Source organism: Babesia microti, chromosome II (genome assembly GCF_000691945.2).
Source record: "Babesia microti strain RI chromosome II, complete genome".
Taxonomy (NCBI): Eukaryota; Apicomplexa; class Aconoidasida; order Piroplasmida; family Babesiidae; genus Babesia; species Babesia microti.
In genome coordinates, this window is record NC_027206.1 from 619,881 (window position 1) to 638,340 (window position 18,460).

At 33.9% G+C, this 18,460-nt stretch overlaps 8 protein-coding genes across 8 annotated transcripts; 7 read left to right on the plus strand and 1 right to left on the minus strand.

The window, feature by feature from the left end:
• BMR1_02g01735 (hypothetical protein) lies at positions 223-3,744 on the plus strand (the record flags this gene model as incomplete). The annotated part of the gene is made up of 1 exon (XM_012792661.1): positions 223-3,744. The coding sequence occupies one exon, from the start codon at positions 223-225 to the stop codon at positions 3,742-3,744; it is 3,522 nt and encodes a 1,173-aa protein (XP_012648115.1).
• Positions 5,063-6,372, plus strand: BMR1_02g01740 (ALA-interacting subunit 5; the record flags this gene model as incomplete). Its single annotated transcript, XM_021481507.1, has 3 exons — positions 5,063-6,119; positions 6,141-6,209; positions 6,233-6,372. 3 exons carry the CDS (start codon positions 5,063-5,065, stop codon positions 6,370-6,372), a joined length of 1,266 nt encoding a protein of 421 aa, XP_021338143.1.
• On the plus strand, positions 7,555-9,664 carry BMR1_02g01750 (T-complex protein 1 subunit alpha; the record flags this gene model as incomplete). Its single annotated transcript, XM_021481508.1, has 5 exons — positions 7,555-7,663; positions 7,685-7,875; positions 8,237-8,524; positions 8,545-9,291; positions 9,314-9,664. 5 exons carry the CDS (start codon positions 7,555-7,557, stop codon positions 9,662-9,664), a joined length of 1,686 nt encoding a protein of 561 aa, XP_021338144.1.
• On the plus strand, positions 10,381-11,973 carry BMR1_02g01751 (conserved Plasmodium membrane protein, unknown function; the record flags this gene model as incomplete). The annotated part of the gene is made up of 3 exons (XM_021481509.1): positions 10,381-11,381; positions 11,403-11,622; positions 11,644-11,973. 3 exons carry the CDS (start codon positions 10,381-10,383, stop codon positions 11,971-11,973), a joined length of 1,551 nt encoding a protein of 516 aa, XP_021338145.1.
• A 209-nt stretch (positions 11,974-12,182) lies between these two features.
• BMR1_02g01752 (Histidine protein methyltransferase 1 homolog) lies at positions 12,183-13,174 on the plus strand (the record flags this gene model as incomplete). The annotated part of the gene is made up of 2 exons (XM_021481511.1): positions 12,183-12,377; positions 12,398-13,174. The coding sequence occupies 2 exons, from the start codon at positions 12,183-12,185 to the stop codon at positions 13,172-13,174; spliced, it is 972 nt and encodes a 323-aa protein (XP_021338146.1).
• A 153-nt stretch (positions 13,175-13,327) lies between these two features.
• On the minus strand, positions 13,328-13,981 carry BMR1_02g01760 (hypothetical protein; the record flags this gene model as incomplete). The annotated part of the gene is made up of 1 exon (XM_012792665.1): positions 13,328-13,981. One exon carries the CDS (start codon positions 13,979-13,981, stop codon positions 13,328-13,330), a length of 654 nt encoding a protein of 217 aa, XP_012648119.1.
• Positions 14,709-16,613, plus strand: BMR1_02g01770 (26S proteasome non-ATPase regulatory subunit 10; the record flags this gene model as incomplete). The annotated part of the gene is made up of 1 exon (XM_012792666.2): positions 14,709-16,613. One exon carries the CDS (start codon positions 14,709-14,711, stop codon positions 16,611-16,613), a length of 1,905 nt encoding a protein of 634 aa, XP_012648120.2.
• Positions 16,614-16,837: 224 nt separating this feature from the next.
• On the plus strand, positions 16,838-18,321 carry BMR1_02g01775 (alkaline phosphatase D; the record flags this gene model as incomplete). The annotated part of the gene is made up of 4 exons (XM_012792667.1): positions 16,838-17,129; positions 17,152-17,268; positions 17,348-17,886; positions 17,908-18,321. 4 exons carry the CDS (start codon positions 16,838-16,840, stop codon positions 18,319-18,321), a joined length of 1,362 nt encoding a protein of 453 aa, XP_012648121.1.

Here is an 18,460-nt window from a genome sequence, read left to right on the forward strand (position 1 = left end):
TTTGCAAAAATAATAGAATTTTGTGTTAAAGTACGTATTTTTTCTACACAATACTTTCTCTCTATAATACCGTATGCACAGGTAGTAATCCCTGTTATGGATTCCAATATATTATAGGGTGATTATTGTATTGTATGGCACTACAACAAGAATAGTGAATATGGTATAATTTTGCACAGTAAATAGTAATTTTAGTTACAATTTGTATAAAAAGTTTGTAAGATGGGCAACAAGCGGCAAGTGATTGGACCCCCAATACCACCGCCTCCTGCGCCATCACTAAGGCTTTCCAAGTTTTCCATATCCCAGCAATACAAAATTGGTGTACCTGACACATTACTAAACAGAATAGAAAAATACACCTTCACTCAGCCTAATGAACAAATACGAAATGTATTTGATATAATACAATATTGCGGTATTGCCATACCGTCAATTTTTGGTCCCATTCATACGCCTAACGAATTTCACGACAAAATATTAAAAGCTTACCATCATTCCCTAAGGGTCTTGTTATTTTACCACTATCGCAAAGGTGGAAGTCTCCAATCTATCATTAAATACCGAGATAACATACTGATTCTAGACTCAAATGTTAATGCTAGGAGTGTGATTTGGCAATTCGCCAAATCAGAAAACACAACCATCAGTAATACAAATAAGTGGCATTTTTTGTACCATGAAAACAAGATGTCTAATAAGAAATTGATTGTTTTCAGGGACATTCGCACGCATATGTTAAATGACTATGCAAAATACCTAATTTCACTATTAAATATATCGAATGATACAGCAATACAGCTGTTAACAATGTTGTTGTACAAAACTTTGTCTTGTTCTGAAAATTCATTTTTGAGACTGGTAAAAACACTCTTTTCATCTCTTTCCAATTACTACCTGTCACTACTCTCTCAAATCGCAGTTGAATTTATTAAACATGGTAATATGCCCATTGAGACATTACGTCGGTTAGCAGATCGTTGGTTGCCAATATTTATATCTCAAGAAACTCCGCATACAGAGGCTTTGTTTGTCCAAATTATTTTATCATCACCTGATCAATTGGCTCACCTACACACATCAACGGTTGGTGAAAATTGTCATTTTTGTTCCAACTCGTTGCTATTTTTATTATCGCTAATAAGGACCAGCAGGCAGTTTTTATCAATCTTAGCAAAATACCATCAAGCTTCAAAGACTGCATTTACTTTGTTCGTATCACTAGCAAAAGATGAAAGGTTTGGTGATTCTAGCTTGATGCTTAGGGCTGAGGCTACAAATGCTATTGTACAATTATGGTTATCACCAGCTAAATTCCATATTTTGACTTTGGGGCCAAGTGTTATACATATTTTGGGCGAAATTTGCCGTCTCCAAACGATACAGATTAATGTATGGAAACCACTAGTTGAGGATTGTATTGATGATAATAGGGTCAAATTGCTAGATATAATGAGTAGCAATGTCAATCATTTTGACAAATTTCGTATTTATCGTGAGATTGACACCATTGATTATAGTCTTAAAATGGATAATTTATACACTGTATTTTCTAGACAATTTTTACGACCATATTGCGTGACAAATTTGGATCATATAGACACGAGCTATTACTTGGCTCCATTGATAGTAAATTATTTGACAAAAACAAATGTTACAAATGAACAGCTGCAACAGGGTATTGCTGGAGTTTTGGTAAGACTCCTATGTGAAATGACAACAAAAGCTCCCCTCGCATATTTGTTTAGTGCAAGGCTATCGCTTTTTATTCATTGGATATCACTTCACCGCTGCACTCTGTTAAAGTTGGGTATTAAAGGATTACTTAGTGATGACCCAGATGTCACGGCATTTCAAAATGGCGAATATTTGAATAAATTACCGGATAATCACATATATGATCTGAATGAATCGAAACAATTCTACCTAACACTCCCAGAAATGAGTTATAATGATACACAACAGCTGGGGGTGTCCAAGGTATTGTTCGGAATTATGGAAGCAGATAATAAGCAGGGTCTAGCCTTGCTAGATTTCCTATGTCATATAACTATTCATTACTATCCCTCAGCAAAACTTTCTTATTTATCATTGATTTTATCGATGTACTCTGAAATGGACCGGGACATTAAAAGTGGAGAAACTGTGCCATTTGTTAACGCAGGTAACAACTTTAAGTTTAGCAAATATAACATTGTTAGCATTATTTCACTGTGCCTTGGCGTCAAACGCATAATAGTAACACTCAAAGGATTGAGCGGTTGTTGCGACGAAATTAACAAGCCGTTGGAGTATATATTTTCCAAAAAATATCCAGTTTCTCCTAATGTTAAGGTGGCAGTTAATATACAATATGATATCAATAAATCAAAACTAGAGATTCCCCTTTTGAAGTTGGTGTTAAGACACCTATTAGAATTTTACATTGATCGTAGAATCAACGCTAAGTATTACAGGCATTTACACTTGACAAATCTAAGTATAAGCGATTTGGCATGCAAAGGTGTAAACGTAAATGATGAAAAAATAGGTACAGTAACACCACAATTACAAGATGCGATTAGGAGAATTAGTCTAAAAGTGAGTGAATTTAACGACATTCCCACATTTTTGAGTGTATTTTCCAATAAATTAATAAATTCAAGTGGTGAATTGGATGATATTGACAATACTGATACTGACAGCGTTGGTTTCTATGAATTCATAAATAGAATGGCTGAGAATTTTAATGGAATCAATTTTGACAATATAACTAATGCAAGTAATCAATTTGATAAATTTGGTCAAATTATAACTTCACATTTTATAGCGAAATTAATTTCAATACACTTGTTTGGTGATAGTGATGATGCATATACCCGTCTGACAGCCTGTCTGTCTAAAAAATATACTCTCACTCAAGTAATTAACTGTATTAAGCATAATCAAAGTACAGATAATGAGATATTGCCTTTTTTAATGAATGAGACTGAGTTCAAGGATCTAGTTGGAGATCATGCAGCTGTTAATGATGTTACAATCATCCCCTTCAATATGTTGACCAACAATACAATTAATGGTAATCATGGCGGTTCAATTGGATTGCTAAAATGGAAATGCGACTGGCTACTTGTGTGTGCAAAAATAACATCATCCATGGCAGTTTTGGGATCTATCAAGGCTGGTAACATATTAAGTAAGATTGAGAAGCAAGTTCACGGCTCATTAATGAGTAAAATTAGTGTGAATGATAAGAGAGACTTGAGAGTTTCTACCCTATTGCCATATAAACAATTGGATCTTGCACTAAATAAAATTGCCGAATTCCTGCAGGCAACAAATAATGTGGAGTATGTTTGTATTGCGTTGAATATTTTGTGGAATTTGGTAATATCATCGTTGCCCCGAGTGAATCTTGTCAGTCCTCTAATTAAGATATTGTTAACTGTGAATTCCCAAATGAATAATCCTCAGATAATGAATTTTCAGGTGAATAATCTTAATACATTGGCATCTTTAGTCACTACTATATTTTTATTATGGATAACCGCTGACCCATTGCAATCTTTGATAGCATTTACTAAAGTAACTCCTTCGGGTAGCCCATCGTCTGTCGTTTCCTGGAGGAGTATTGAAAATTTTGTGAAGTATTCTATGCGCGATAGCAGTGCTTTGGAGTGTAGGTTTAATGATGTGAATTTGCAATTCGCTGAATTTACACTGCCCTTGGCGCATAAGATATTCATGGGTAATATCAAAATATGATTATTAACAATTATGTATATTCCATACTGTAAGTTAGACGCTCTTTTAATTATGTATATACTATTATAGTTTGATGAGTTTCTGTAACAAATTATATACATAGATTATATCATGTAGATTTCCAATATGTAATATTGAATTGTAGATATTTTGTAGTAAGATTTAATGTGATATATAAAATAAAAATTAATATGCCAAATTCTCGTGGGTTGATTGAGGTTCTAAATAATCTAATATAACCATTGGTGATTTTAAAACTATTAATAATATTTATTATAATATTGATCGATCGTATGGACAAAAAGTTGTAGTACTTGTTTAAGGTGGTCTTCTTTATTGTGTCAGAAAATATTTAGGATATTGGTCGCATTATTATAAGTAAAATTTTGCATTAATTTATATTAATATTTATTAATATAAATTATATAATGTTAATTTTAGATGCAGTTGTGTCTCGTTGAATAGATTAAAAACGCTATACATTCTGTATTAGGGCTACTTTAGACTATAATTGCGACTAGTGAAGGAAATGATTATATATTAGGGGTCATTGATTGTTGATTGGTATGTATTGTTATTTGGTAAGGATTGCTCAAGGAAGATGTTGGTAATAAATTGTATTATTCATATTAGATTACATATTAATGATTTAAAATTATATAATAAAATTTATCCTGTAGACCATTTATTTGTATATATCATTATAATGCGTAATTCAGGTATTGTTTGTAATGACTAATTCATTCAACAGATATATTGGTGAAATAATTAAATTAGTAATAATTTTGACGATTATATACATGATGTAATTGGGATAATTATTACACATCTAAGTACAAGTTAATATGGAACAAATCCCGAGTGTCTTATTATTTTTCATAGTATTTTGTTGAATAAACTTTTCTAGAGAAAAAATTGAGTTATATTTACACAAAATATATACTATTAAATGGAATTTTTATGATTTATTCAAAATTATCAGACTGAAAGATCATTATGTATAGTAATTTTACTATTTCGGAAAAAATTAAAAAATAAATGGGAAATCAGGAAAATTTTAGAAAGCTTTCCAAATTAAAAACAAATCTAATACATCTATTTTGAATTGTAATACAAGCCAAGATGCGTTTTGAAATGATGTGGCAAGTATTACAAATGATACTACACTGAAGGTACCATAACATACAAGGATTATGGGGGTCTCCCATAAATTACATTAATCAATGTAACTAATTGTATTATTTTTTATCTCACAGTTGTGAGATAAAAAATTGACACAGAATATATTAGTAGTGTATAATTCTCTTTCCATTTGTGGATGTGTGCTAAAATGGATATTCCGGATAACAGCCGAGATACTTCTCAAGAAAATAACGATTCCAGTATTAGCAATGAATATTCGAAGGCTAAAAACAATTCAGTGGATATTAATGTTCCTATAATCCAATCTGAACGATCGCTATACACTGAGAATAATGGTGAAACAAGCATTTGGAGTACCCTAGACTCATGCCATATAAATAACATGGAAAAGATTAAACAGCTAGATTTAAATCGTAACAAATTTGCTTTTATAATCTATCGTCCTATCCCTTCCGTCGTTATTTGTCTTTCTATAGGCACTTTCATGTTGGCGATTGGCATTACAATGGCACTTTTGGGTAGAACAATTGATACTGTATTCATACAATACAAAGAATCTGAAACCGATCCCATTAAATTTGAGGTAAAACAGACATTATATTCACCAGTATATATGTACTATCGTATAACAAATTTTTATGCATCACACAAGAAATATACAAATGATTCGATTTACAATATATCAGATCAAAACAGATGTCTTGCAGTTAACAAACTTCGTGAGCTTGTGGATTTTAGATGTTTTAACGGCAAGAATACGTTATATCCGGGTGATGAAGGGGATAAAATTTGCGATATGACAACAATGGATATGGATATTTTCAACAGAGACATCTACCCTTGTGGTATTTCATCCGCTACCATTATGACTGATGAATATAGAATTTGTACCAATTCTGACCTCAAAAATTGTTATGAACATACAATGCCTGTTGATTCTAGAGATAGTGACATTTTCAGGAATTTATTTGAATATGATGAGAATAAATTGGTTTGGATAGATCCCATGAATATCAGATTGAGGCGTTGGAATGTTAGTGCATTTGGTCCCAATTTCCAAGTGCTATATGGTATAATTGAGCAGGATATACCAGCGGGTACATACTACTTAAATGTTAAAAATAACACATGGCCTTCGAATGAATGGAATGCGGAAAAGGGAATTGCACTGGTAACAACGACAATTTTTGGTGGCAAATCGACACCATTTATGATAATAATATTTACAATAGGTTAAATAATATTTTATTTAGGTTCCTTATACTTCCTAACTGGTATATTTTTCTTAGTGATGCATATACTAACTTGTATATCAAAGAAAGGTAAGTTGCTGAATGTCATTTAGATGGGCTGGATGAATTAACAAGCATGGAAGACGTTAGTAATGTGAAAGATTGCAGTATAACTGAAACAATGGATGATGGATTTTCTGAACACTTTGATTTGGATGATGAGAAGGTGCCATGTCTTTGCCCATATCACTAATCACTATAGCACATATTTTTGACAATTTTAATGATAATTTACCCTACATTATAACCTAAACACAGAAATACAAAATGAAAGTACTCCACCTCATGAAAAAAATGATACCACAGACAGTTGATACAGGAATGCTATATTTTAAAACGCTCAAAATATGTATTTTTATAAAAATATAGTCAAAACTATGCTAGAACTATGTTTTCCTAGAATTAATAGATGCATTCTGCAATCCAAATATAGATTATGCTCTACAAGTTATAGGGTTTAAGTTTACTGTACGCAACACTAATTAGTGTTACTAGTTGATATCGCAAGTTAAAACCACTGTAAATCCTGGCAGTCAATTTACAGCCGGCTATTTTTGCTGAATAATATTTTAACGCATTATGCATGGGTAATTTATGTTTGAATTTGTGTAAATAATATTAAATTCAGATCAAACAACTAATCAGTGTTCATACACTCTAGTCCGAAGCGATATCATCATAATTTTTGGTGTTAAGGCGGCATTTCTTTATATGTTGTCAATTTATAATTTTTATTCTTACTTCAAATACTTACTTCCTATGTATGCTTATATTAGGAATGAATGAAACTCATCTGTTATTAATTTCACAACACAATATAATTTCTCAATTATATGCCTTAATTTGGATCTCATTTAATATTTTAGTTTTAATAAAGCAATTTTTTTGTTCAAATTCATTCACATTGTAATTAGTGCTCAGACAATCGTCATCAGGGGTTATATAAACCTATGTTCGCCCGTCGTGTTGTCATCATATCATATTATCAGCCAAACCACTTGTAACGATTACAAATTATTTAATAATTCCATCACAATAAAACATACACTGTTCGCACTATCATATTAAGAACTTATCATTACATTAGTGAAAAAGTATAAGCTAATATATAATAGTTACGATAATTATATTAAAAGGTTTAAAGTGTAACTGCTTAACATTTTTAAGTTATAAAAATCACCGAATATGACGATTTGAATGTCAAGTATACACGTAAAATGATATACGATTAGCACTTAGAATCTTGAAACAATTATTTAATTTAACAAATTAATCTATAGTATATCAGTTATTTAAATCGCTTACATTAATATACAAAATTACATATAAAATATGCTATTAATGAGTAACATGAGTTACCGTGTCCTTGGTCTCTATGATTTGCCCAATATATACTAGCATCACTAAACTGAATGCAAGCTTACCAATGTTGAGTGGAATAATCGGTGAAAGGATCACCGGGACGGAGTTACGCTCGGCAAATGGTAATCCAATTGTTGATTTAGCGACGGCTATACAAGCAGTGGCCAACGTTCTCAAGTCCTCGCTAGGGCCGCAAGGGCTGGACAAAATGCTGGTAGATGAGATGGGAGATGTTACGGTCACTAACGACGGTGCAACGATTCTTAAGCAGTTGGAGGTGCAACATCCGGCAGCTAAAGTACTGGTAGACTTATCTGAACTACAGGACAAAGAGGTAGGATTAGATTCTATATAATACATTGGGAAAATCAAATTATGTTATTAATTTATTGCATTCTTCATCACAAACATTTTTTTCATAATAATCCTACAATTGTTGTTTATCAATTAACAATGATTAATATAAATATTGATAATGTATATTAATGAGTATTTAGTAACCGTTGTATAATAGACAGTTCATTATTGGATAATTATATAAACTCATTAAAAACAACACTTTTAATCCCACTTATTGGTGTAAAAACGATGTTTTAATGTTTCCAATCTATTAATGTTGCTAGACGAGCATTGTTAGGATGATGAATTAAACAAAATTTATAAAAAGCTTTATTACTATTTACCATCTCATCTAGGTTGGTGATGGTACTACCTCTGTGGTTTTGTTAGCGGCAGAACTGCTTAAGCGTGCCAACAACCTACTGGCCTATGATATCCATCCTACCAACATCATCAGTGGTTACAAACTAGCGCTTAAAGAAAGCGTCAAATATATAAAGGGGAATTTATCTCAGGATTTGGATAAGATGGGCAAAGATGTAATTGTGAATATTGCCAAAACCACCCTTTCTTCAAAGTACATTGGCTCACATAGCGACCACTTTGCCTCTCTAGTAGTACAAGCTCTCATGTCAGTTAAGCAGGTAAGTACTCTATTATTTAGGTTGGAGATGCGGATAAGGTTAAATATCCAGTGTCTGCAGTTAACATTATAACTGCACAAGGGAAGAGTTCAAAAGAATCATTCATAGTGGATGGTTATGCCATTAAGATGTCTAGGGCTGCTCAGGGCATGCCAATGGTGGTTAATAATGCAAAAATTGCACTCTTAGATTTCCCATTGAGGCAATACAGGATGCAAATTGGCGTGCAACTTAATATAACAGATCCACATGAACTAGAAAAAATGAGATTAAAAGAAAAGGATATTACAAAGGAGCGGATCAAGAAAATAATTGCCACAGGAGCGAACGTTGTGTTTACAACACAGGGAATTGACGACATGGCTTTAAAATACTTCGTAGAGGCGGGTATTATTGCGGTTAGGAGAGTGCCCAAAAAAGATTTAAAGAGAATAGCCAAATTAACTGGGGCTACAATTGCTTTGACAATGGTAAATATTGATGGGGATGAAAAGTTTGATCCGTCAATGCTAGGTAGTTGCAGTAGCGTATATGAGGAGAGATTAGGCGATTGGGATTATATATTCCTTAAGTGTAATAAAACGACTAAAGCTTCCACTATAATTTTAAGAGGTGCAAACGATTTTATGGTGGCCGAGGCGGAAAGATCTATGCATGATGCCATATGTTCGGTATCAAGTGCTTTGGAATTCAATTCGGTAGTCCCAGGCGGTGGTTGCGTTGAAACTGCTTTATCGATATATTTGGAAGATTTTGCTAGGACATTGGTAAGTGAAAGTTAATACCTAGGGCTCCAGGGAGCAATTGGCCATAGCGGAATTTGCCAGTGCATTACTCGTTATACCTAAAACTTTGGCAGTAAACGCGGCCCTTGATGCAACTGAACTAATGGCCCAACTGCGTGCCTACCATGCCAAATCTCAGTTTGTCCAGGAATCCTCGGCCGATCGTAGATTTAAATGGTACGGATTGGATTTGTTGGGAGGTAAAGTGAGGGATAATTTGGCAGCAGGTGTCCTAGAAGCCTCTATTAACAAGATTAAGGCGATCAAATTCGCTACAGAAGCTGCAATTACCATTCTACGTATAGATGATCTAATCAAACTTAAGGCTGATGAACAGCCAGTGGAACAGGAATGACACATATTTGCAATTGGTTTGATTAACACATTAATTATATCACTAATAGGAAATATTTACTCTTAAAGTATCAAAAATGCGTAGAAATTAATGGCTAATTCATCTATCGCTTGTGCCATATGTATGTACTATTGTCAAATACGTGAGTGTTTGTTAATAATTTTTAAAATAAAAATTAATTTAAAAATGTAAGCTAACTACTTGATTTATGCAATATATATTCGATAGTTGGCGCATGTGTATCATTGACTATTGTATCACATAAAGAACGACAACATACTAGTATGTATAACAAGAAAGTATGCAATAGTTTGTAAAACGCACAATCTAAAATGATCAGAAATGGCCATTATAACATATAGGTTAATAATAGGCAGTTAATAAGTTAGCAAAGTGTGGATTATGTGAGTGTAAATTAATAATTTTTATGAGAAGCAAAAAATATTAGGGATATTGTAAATTTTTTTACAATATTAGCTTAAAATCTGCATTTGACCACATAAACTTATGCATACAACAGGCAGACTAACTATGATAGGCACTTAACAGTTGTGACATGTCTAGGTGGGGCAATATAATATGTGTTATTCTAACAGCAATTACGAATATATCGCATAGACAGTCACATTGTTTGCTGCGAGCCAAATACTTCATTTCATATGGATTTTAATTGCATTCAACAATTGTATGGCTAGGGGAATATATCTTGGTGCGAAATGATTCTGTCAAAGAAAAGCGAGCGTCTTCCATATAATAAAGATGCGAAACTCAATTCAGGCAATATTATTGACCCTGTACGATATATTTTTAGAGTGATTTTGACATCTGCCGATGCACTTTTCCTAGTTTATTTAGCATGGGCATCACAACAAGTTTCTAATCTAAACATATCGTATCTACGCAAAGCGAATACTTTTAAATCACTATCACTAATTTGGGCAATGAAATTTTTTTGGGCCCTTTTTTACGACAAACTAAGCTTTACATTCACTGGAAACTATTATCGCTTTAAATATGCAATTTCACTAGTTAACTATTATATGCATTCTCTACTAAACTCCATTGCAGTTTTTGTAAAGAAGGGGAAATTTAAATTACAATTTGACCTTAGTGAATACCCAATTGATACGCACGTATACAAAAGTGATAGAAAGTCCCAGATGGTAATTCTTTCACATTTGCTAACCCTTATAGGACTGCAGATAATCACAATTACTCATTGGATCATGCCATTTGAATTGCTCAAACTCAACGAAAATTTGCAATATATCAAATTTTTTGGCATATTGTTGGTTGGATTTTCTATTGTTGGACAAAGCTCTGCTAGTGATGTCAGAGTCTATTGTGATGTAAGGGAATTAAGCACTGATAAACAGACGTTAGTTGTATGCGAAGTGCTCGCTTATAAGGCTTTATTTGGTTTGATGGCCCAGTTTTTACTTTTCCGTAATAAGTTGCACCTTTTCAAGTACTTTATTGTTTCAAAATGTCTAATTGTCATTCTAATACTGATCTCTCGGGAGGATATTAATAAGTCATTACAAACCAGATATATATCCAATAAGAGGGTAGATAACTTTGAAATTCTAGTGCCATGCCTGTGGTTTTTCATAATTCTGCACTGTGGTATTGACAGCAGGTGGTATTTTCAGCTATTCGGTATGAGAGACTTCCCTTGGTCCAGAATATTCGATGTACTGACCGCTTTTTCCAATCAGTAAGTAACTAATTTATCTAGACTTGCTAAAATTGCAATATTAATTGCCATTGGGATGTATATCAATTTTAACTCCTTCCCCAAGTTATTCCCCTTTTCCATCGCAATATGTCTTGTATTGAAACTAATAGGCCTGGTACTACTTAAGGTGAATATCGATCCGGCATATACACTTTCACTGGTATTACTAGAGGTTATATGCTCATCATTTGTGCAACAGGCAGTTTTAGTCTGTATCTTGGTATGGATATCACTGACTTAGATGATTTGCATAAACGCACCAACCAAAATTCCAATCGCCTTCATGTCCCTTCCTACTGTTGTTATGCACTACTCCACAATATTACGCTACTCATCTTCCATTTGGGACTCCATCCTCTCGGCTCAGTCATCACTAGTAACAATACAGACTATATCAATCTCGATATATCTGGTGGCTCTAGTTACCTGCTGGAACATAAAGTTCGACGAAATTACTAGCAAGGTTCGAGATTTACACACTTCTTATCTTAAGAAGTTAAATAAACAACGTACGAGAGATTGTTATAAGGACGGAGTTGGAGACGAAAATTTTTGGGTATGCGATGACTAACTTACTAATCAATCATTTAGCTTTCGCGAATTATAACTAGTTAAAATCTGCGGTCATTTATAAAATTTTGTTGTAGTTTAATAGTATATAGTGTGTGTCAATCATGATTAAGGTCAAATTCTTCTGCGCATGACGCTGGGGTGTCACCCCTATGGCAAACATAATTTACACTATTCATAGCATACGGATTTTGTGAATGTAGCAAATAGATGAATGTCACGTTAGATCTATACAAATTGCTAAGGAATGCGTATCTGTGCGATTTGGATACGGATAATGTACAATACAAACGACTTCTAGAACATTCCATTCATAGTATTTCATTTAATACACAATTAATGCTGAATCAATCAAACTCAGACATATTGTATGTAGAATCTAGTGAAGAGGATTCTCAAATTTTGGTAATTATCATATCATTCAGGTCAAAAATGGAGTGTATGAGGGTGGATTTGCCATATGGGAGTCCAACTGGCATTTTTTGAAATTTTTACAATCTCATCTTGCGTCTAATAGTACTAAGGGCAAGGTGTTGGATTTGGGCTGCGGATGTGGGTTCGTAGGTCTGTTGGCATTTCTAAAAGGGTACGAAGTATGTTTCCAGGACATGAACCAAGAGGTGCTAGAGCGGTCTGTGCTCAGCAATTTCATACTAAATTACTGGTTCACATGTATAAAGGAATCCAATGACTTGACTAATTTTTCTCCTGAAAAATTAGTCAATCTGGATCCTATAACACTCGTTAACATTATTGGCAGCGATTTAAATGATAGTATACTAACTACGGATGTATTATTAGATAAGATGATTAAATCCAAATGGTTCGGTAATTTATGCGATAAAGGTCCACAAAATTGCATTAGTTTAACTTGCTCCACATGGGATAAACTCATTCGTAATCCTAAAAACGGTTTGGTATTTGATTACATACTTTCATCGGAGACGCTATATCGCACACAAGAATACAGTAATATTGTAGATATACTAGAAAAGTATTTATCCGCAACTGGAATTGCTTATTTTGCCACTAAACGCTTTTATTTTGGCATTGGCGGGGGATCATTTGAATTTATAGATCATGTGCAGAATCGTCCCAATACACTCAAAGCTGGTATTACTGAAAGTATTAATAACAAGCATAGTTGTAATGTTATAGATATAATTAAAGTTTATAAACACAATAATTCACAACTAAACTAATGTAACATTTCATTATGTAGTGGGCACAATTAATTTGAAGAATTGCGTTGTTGAAAATGTGTGGATATTACTGCAATAAGTTATGTCGTGGCGGTGTTGTTTCTCAACCGCACTTTGCGATAAACCCAAATATATGCACAAACTACCAAGTGGTTAAGCAGCATTAGGTGTGTGATTGGTGAAATCAGCGTTCCATCTATTATTCGCGAAAAAGAATTTTGAAACAGTGCTATTACCTCCTTCAAAGTAGTCCACGATATATATATACATGGGAATGTTATCTGAAACTTCATTGGAATCGAAAATAACGATACGTCTGATGCATGATGTGGTGATAGTAACTTCCCATTGACCAACTTCAACACTACCCATTAACTTCTCATTATCGTTTTTTACTTCGAATACAATAACGTTTTTACTGTCGCCGGAGGAAATCAATGGATTTGCCTTTTCTGATAAAATGAATTCAGAGTCGGATAATCTTTTATTCTTGAGATCATCTATGGAAGGGACAGTAAAGGTGATGATTTGCTTGCCACCTCTGATCTTATTAAAGTTCAAATCTCTATCATCATTGACTAGTTCATTTTCTGGCTTGGTTTGGTATTGGGGTTTTTGTCTAAGATTGTTACAACAGGGGTGTGGATCATTTGGAATTATGCCACTGTTATTATCACCAGATCCACCGCCAACGCCATTGTTTCCTGGACAAGAGCGGTTAGGCAAGTATATGACGGCAAGGGTGATTGAAGTAGCCAATGCGATGGATACTAACCCGGTTATAATTAATTTGTAGTTGATATGCATCCCTAATTCTATTGATATCTGGAGTGTGTTATAAACTCGTTTTTATAGTTCACTCTAATTGACTGTCGTGCCGTGGAATCGTGCTTTGCATGTGTATAAGATGATGCATTGATGCATACAGGTGCCGTAAATAACCGCTGTTTTTCAAGTCTTAAATTTCTAAATGGCTATTTATACCTAAATTGGCCATTTGGAAAGTGAGTTTAGTATGTTTTTATGGTATACAATAAAATTTGAATGGAATGCGAACGGGGCATTCGAATGCACCGGACAAGGAAATATTTCAAAAATCATTGTTATAAGTGCGGAGTATAAGGGAGTTATTTTGTGAATATGCATAAATTATTATAGCAATAAAAATCAATCCAGGAGCGTTTAGCTGCTTACAAAAAATGTCCATATTATGGTAGCCATTAGTAGACATCGCCTGTTGGGAAATGTAAGGACTACTTAATCAATCACCAAAGTGATTTTTTATAATTCAATACTGTGTAAGGGCTATTGATGTGCAAATTAGTTTAGTTTGAATGAAATAGACCTATGTGTACCATTGAATTCCTTGTAACACCCCATTATACTATTTACACATACCTATTTTTTCTAGCTATTACCTTTATCATTCTAGTTCCAATTGATAGGTTATTTTTCAGCTTCACAATTTGTTTGCTCAATTTTTTATCAATTGCAGTAAACTTTACTATTTGTTTCCACATGACGGTGCTTTGCAATGCCTGTGTCTATAATAAATTCTACCACTAACCAAAAATCAAAGCGATTTACACATGTGAGTAGGAGCACAAACAAAACAACACAATCTTCGGGGATTAGTGTGGATGATGTATTGAACAAGTATACTAAATACAAGGCAGGCAAGGGAGTTTGTTTAAATGAAAATACTAACGAATTGGATCGACTTGAGTTCTCTATATCACAGCTGTCCTTTATAAAAAATACTAAATTAGATTCAATCAACAGGAATATATATGATTTCGTCAGTTCTTCCATCAAACAGCACGAGTCTAACACAAGTCAATTAACTTCCAATTTATCCACAATTTATACTAGTTCCGAGTACAACGATGTGAATAATTTACTTTTGCAGGCTTCTTTTTGGGGTAATCTGGAAGAGATTATTCATTGTCTAGATTCAGGCGCTTATGTTAACTATTCTGATCAAGTGGGTAGGTCTGCTATACACTATTCCACTGCATTAGGGTCATTGGATTGTGTTAAATTTCTAATTTCACGCGGTGCCGATGTAAATGCGGTGGATCTAAAGTCTTGGACATCTTTGCACATAGCGGTGACTAAGAACTATACAATTGTGGCAAAACTTTTGATAGACGCGGGAGCTGATGTGAAGGCTCTCCTAACACACAAATGTGCTCCCAGCAGAAGGGTAGGCGTATATTCCACTTGCATACATTTTGCTGCCATAAAGGGCAATGTGGAGATGACAAAGTTGCTTATGGAGAATGGATTGTCGATTAATGACAGAGACTCTGCCAATCTCACTCCTCTAGATTATGCTGCCTTCCGTAAAAATTACAGGTATCTGAACTATATAATTGACAATGGGGGCAAAATTGACAATATTGACATCAATAACCGCACTGTACTACACTCTGCAGCGCTTGGTGGACATGTAGATAATTTCAAGCTTTTGTTGGCAAAGGGTGGAAACCCTAAGGTGCGTGACAATTGGGGCTTAACTCCTTATGACTTAGCTGTACTCAGAAACCATGATAAGCTGATTAGATTCATGGAGAAGAACAAGTGTAATATAAAGGGTATAGATGGCATAGGCGGGTCTATGGGTCCCACCGTTAGCGATAGAAGTTTAGCCAATGCCATAGCAATTTCCCTAGAAGAGCCAAATGTTGATAGCATTGCCATGGCGGTTAAGTGTCTTGGTAGCGAATTATGTTTGAAACTTTTGGAAGCTGCTCTAGCTGTGGATAGAAAGGGCGGGATGATGACTATGGATGGGAAGCGGAAGAGAAGTAGGGGCGGCGTCTTTTTTTTTCTATTAAAGGAACTATACCATAATGGCCATGTGTCTAGAGACGACTATGCTTACATAAAGATTCTGGACAGGGAATCAGTGAAGCCTAAGACGTTAAGCGTATCAGTTAGGAGAAACAGTCTCAAACATGCTACAACTTCCAGAACAGGTGTTTCCAATGCAAAAATTAGTGATTTTAGTTGTAGAAACTCCAATAAAATCGGTTCAACTAATGACATTACCAACCGTGCCGATAGTTCAAATATAAATACTACAAAGGAGGATCATGTCGATAACAAATTAGTAAATGATAAATATTCTACTGTAAAGCATCTGAATGGCAAAGGGAAACGAGTTACAAAGCCAATTTTAACCAAGGATAAACAATTAAACAACATTAAATCTTATTCAGACGATGTTACTACGGAGATCCAAGACAATGTACAACTGAATCATAAAATTCAAATGTTGATACTTTTGCAGAAATTCCAACAGCAATTGAATGTCAATAATCCTATACATAGTGAAAATAATACTAAATCAAGCATTGGAAATGGAGATTCCGCCGGTAATATAGTGACTGGAAATAGCACTAACAAGGGCTGCAGAAAGACGCATCAAGCATAACGGATTTGCAATATCATGGTGAAATTTAAGGTCCCTTTTGTAAAAATCATTCAATTTTTAATTTTAAATATAATATATGATAAAAACTTTCAGTATAGTCATTAAATACGGGTATGGTAGGACCAGTTGCATCCCCATCAATTTAACTATGAAGCTTCAGCCATTAATAATAAATATTTCAGTTCGATAATACCCAAATATCGAGAATGACATACATATTCAGTATGTCAACGTTACATGTTGCACCTTTTTTAATATCGCAATTATTCACAATCGTTATGTGCATTGATTACTTAAAAGAATCAGAGAAGCTGGCTATGTACTATGAAAAAACATACGGTCACCAATTAGTGTCGTTAGAACCAGACGAAATTGAACTAAAAGCACTGAAAACACTTGCATTTGGTAGCTGCCATTCATTACGCAATGCGCCAACAGAAGGTACTACGATTTGGGACAAAATCTCAGCATATAAACCTGATCTCTTTCTTTGGATAGGAGACGCAGTTTATTCCAGTAAGATGCTCAGTAATGCTAGATGAGACAAACTGTGATGTTGTCAAACAAGCGTATATAGATATGAAAAAGTACAAGCCGTATGTGGAGTTCGCTAAGGATACTAGGGTAGACGGGGTATACGATGATCATGACTATGGTAAAAATACATATTATACTTAAAATAACTTAAATAAACAAAATTATATACCATATTTAAAATTGGCGAGTTAACACAGGAATAAATGATGGAGACCGCTACTTCCCTTGCAAATATTTAACTAAAACATACTTTCTGGATTTTATTAACAAACCAAAAGACCACTACAGAAGAAATAGAGACGGTGTATATTTTTCAATAGAATATAGAGATCCAAAAAACCCTAATAACGTTGTAAAAATCATTCTTCTTGACGTTAGGTTCAATAGGGACCCATATAGACATCATTCACATCGTGGCAAAGGGAAAATATCATTTTTTTTAGAATCATTCAGGCGTTCAATAGATGCATATTTTAACCTCCATTGCTCACACAAGGGGGATTTTCTAGGTGAAACCCAATGGCAATGGCTTGAAGGCCAACTTCATAATTCGAAAGCCTCGGCTCATATACTGATATCTTCAATCCAAGTATACAACAAATGCAATTACCAAGAGTCGTGGAAACTCCTACCATATGCTCAAAAACGCCTCACGACATTACTATTTAAAACGCAGCCCAAAGGTCTAGTTATTCTCTCCGGTGACGTGCACTATGCAAATATAGAGGGAGATCAGGTAATTACTAATCAAATATAGAATTTATATGAAATAACTTCTAGTAGTATGACGCATAGCTTCAAAATTAAATACAGCAAGATATCTTATATACTATCAATATTAGCAAAGCATAATAGCAATGATCCATACTTTTACAACAATTTTGGGCTGATAAAATATGAATATAAAGATCATATGGAAGCTACTTATCTCCTTGTAAATGATCAAGGTGAAATAGTACGCACATATTTACAGCGATTTGATGAATCAATTAACCCTTATCGGAACTTATCAAAGAGCAACATATTGTGCTATTTCTTCCACGAGTGCTTTATGATATCAAAGTGCTTAGCGTTCTTAATATTTATACTTGCAGTCCCAATAACTTACTCATTTTATATGATATTCATTAAATTCTACAAGAAGAAGGAAGCGTTTGATACTTTGATTTGATTTGGTAATTAAACCACATTATATCATCCAAAGCCAGTGATTTGAAATATCATGATCCCTGTGCTTAAATGACATTTTATATCAAATTTGATTTTTTAATTTGAACTTTTATATACTTAATTGTCCACATCCTAAACCA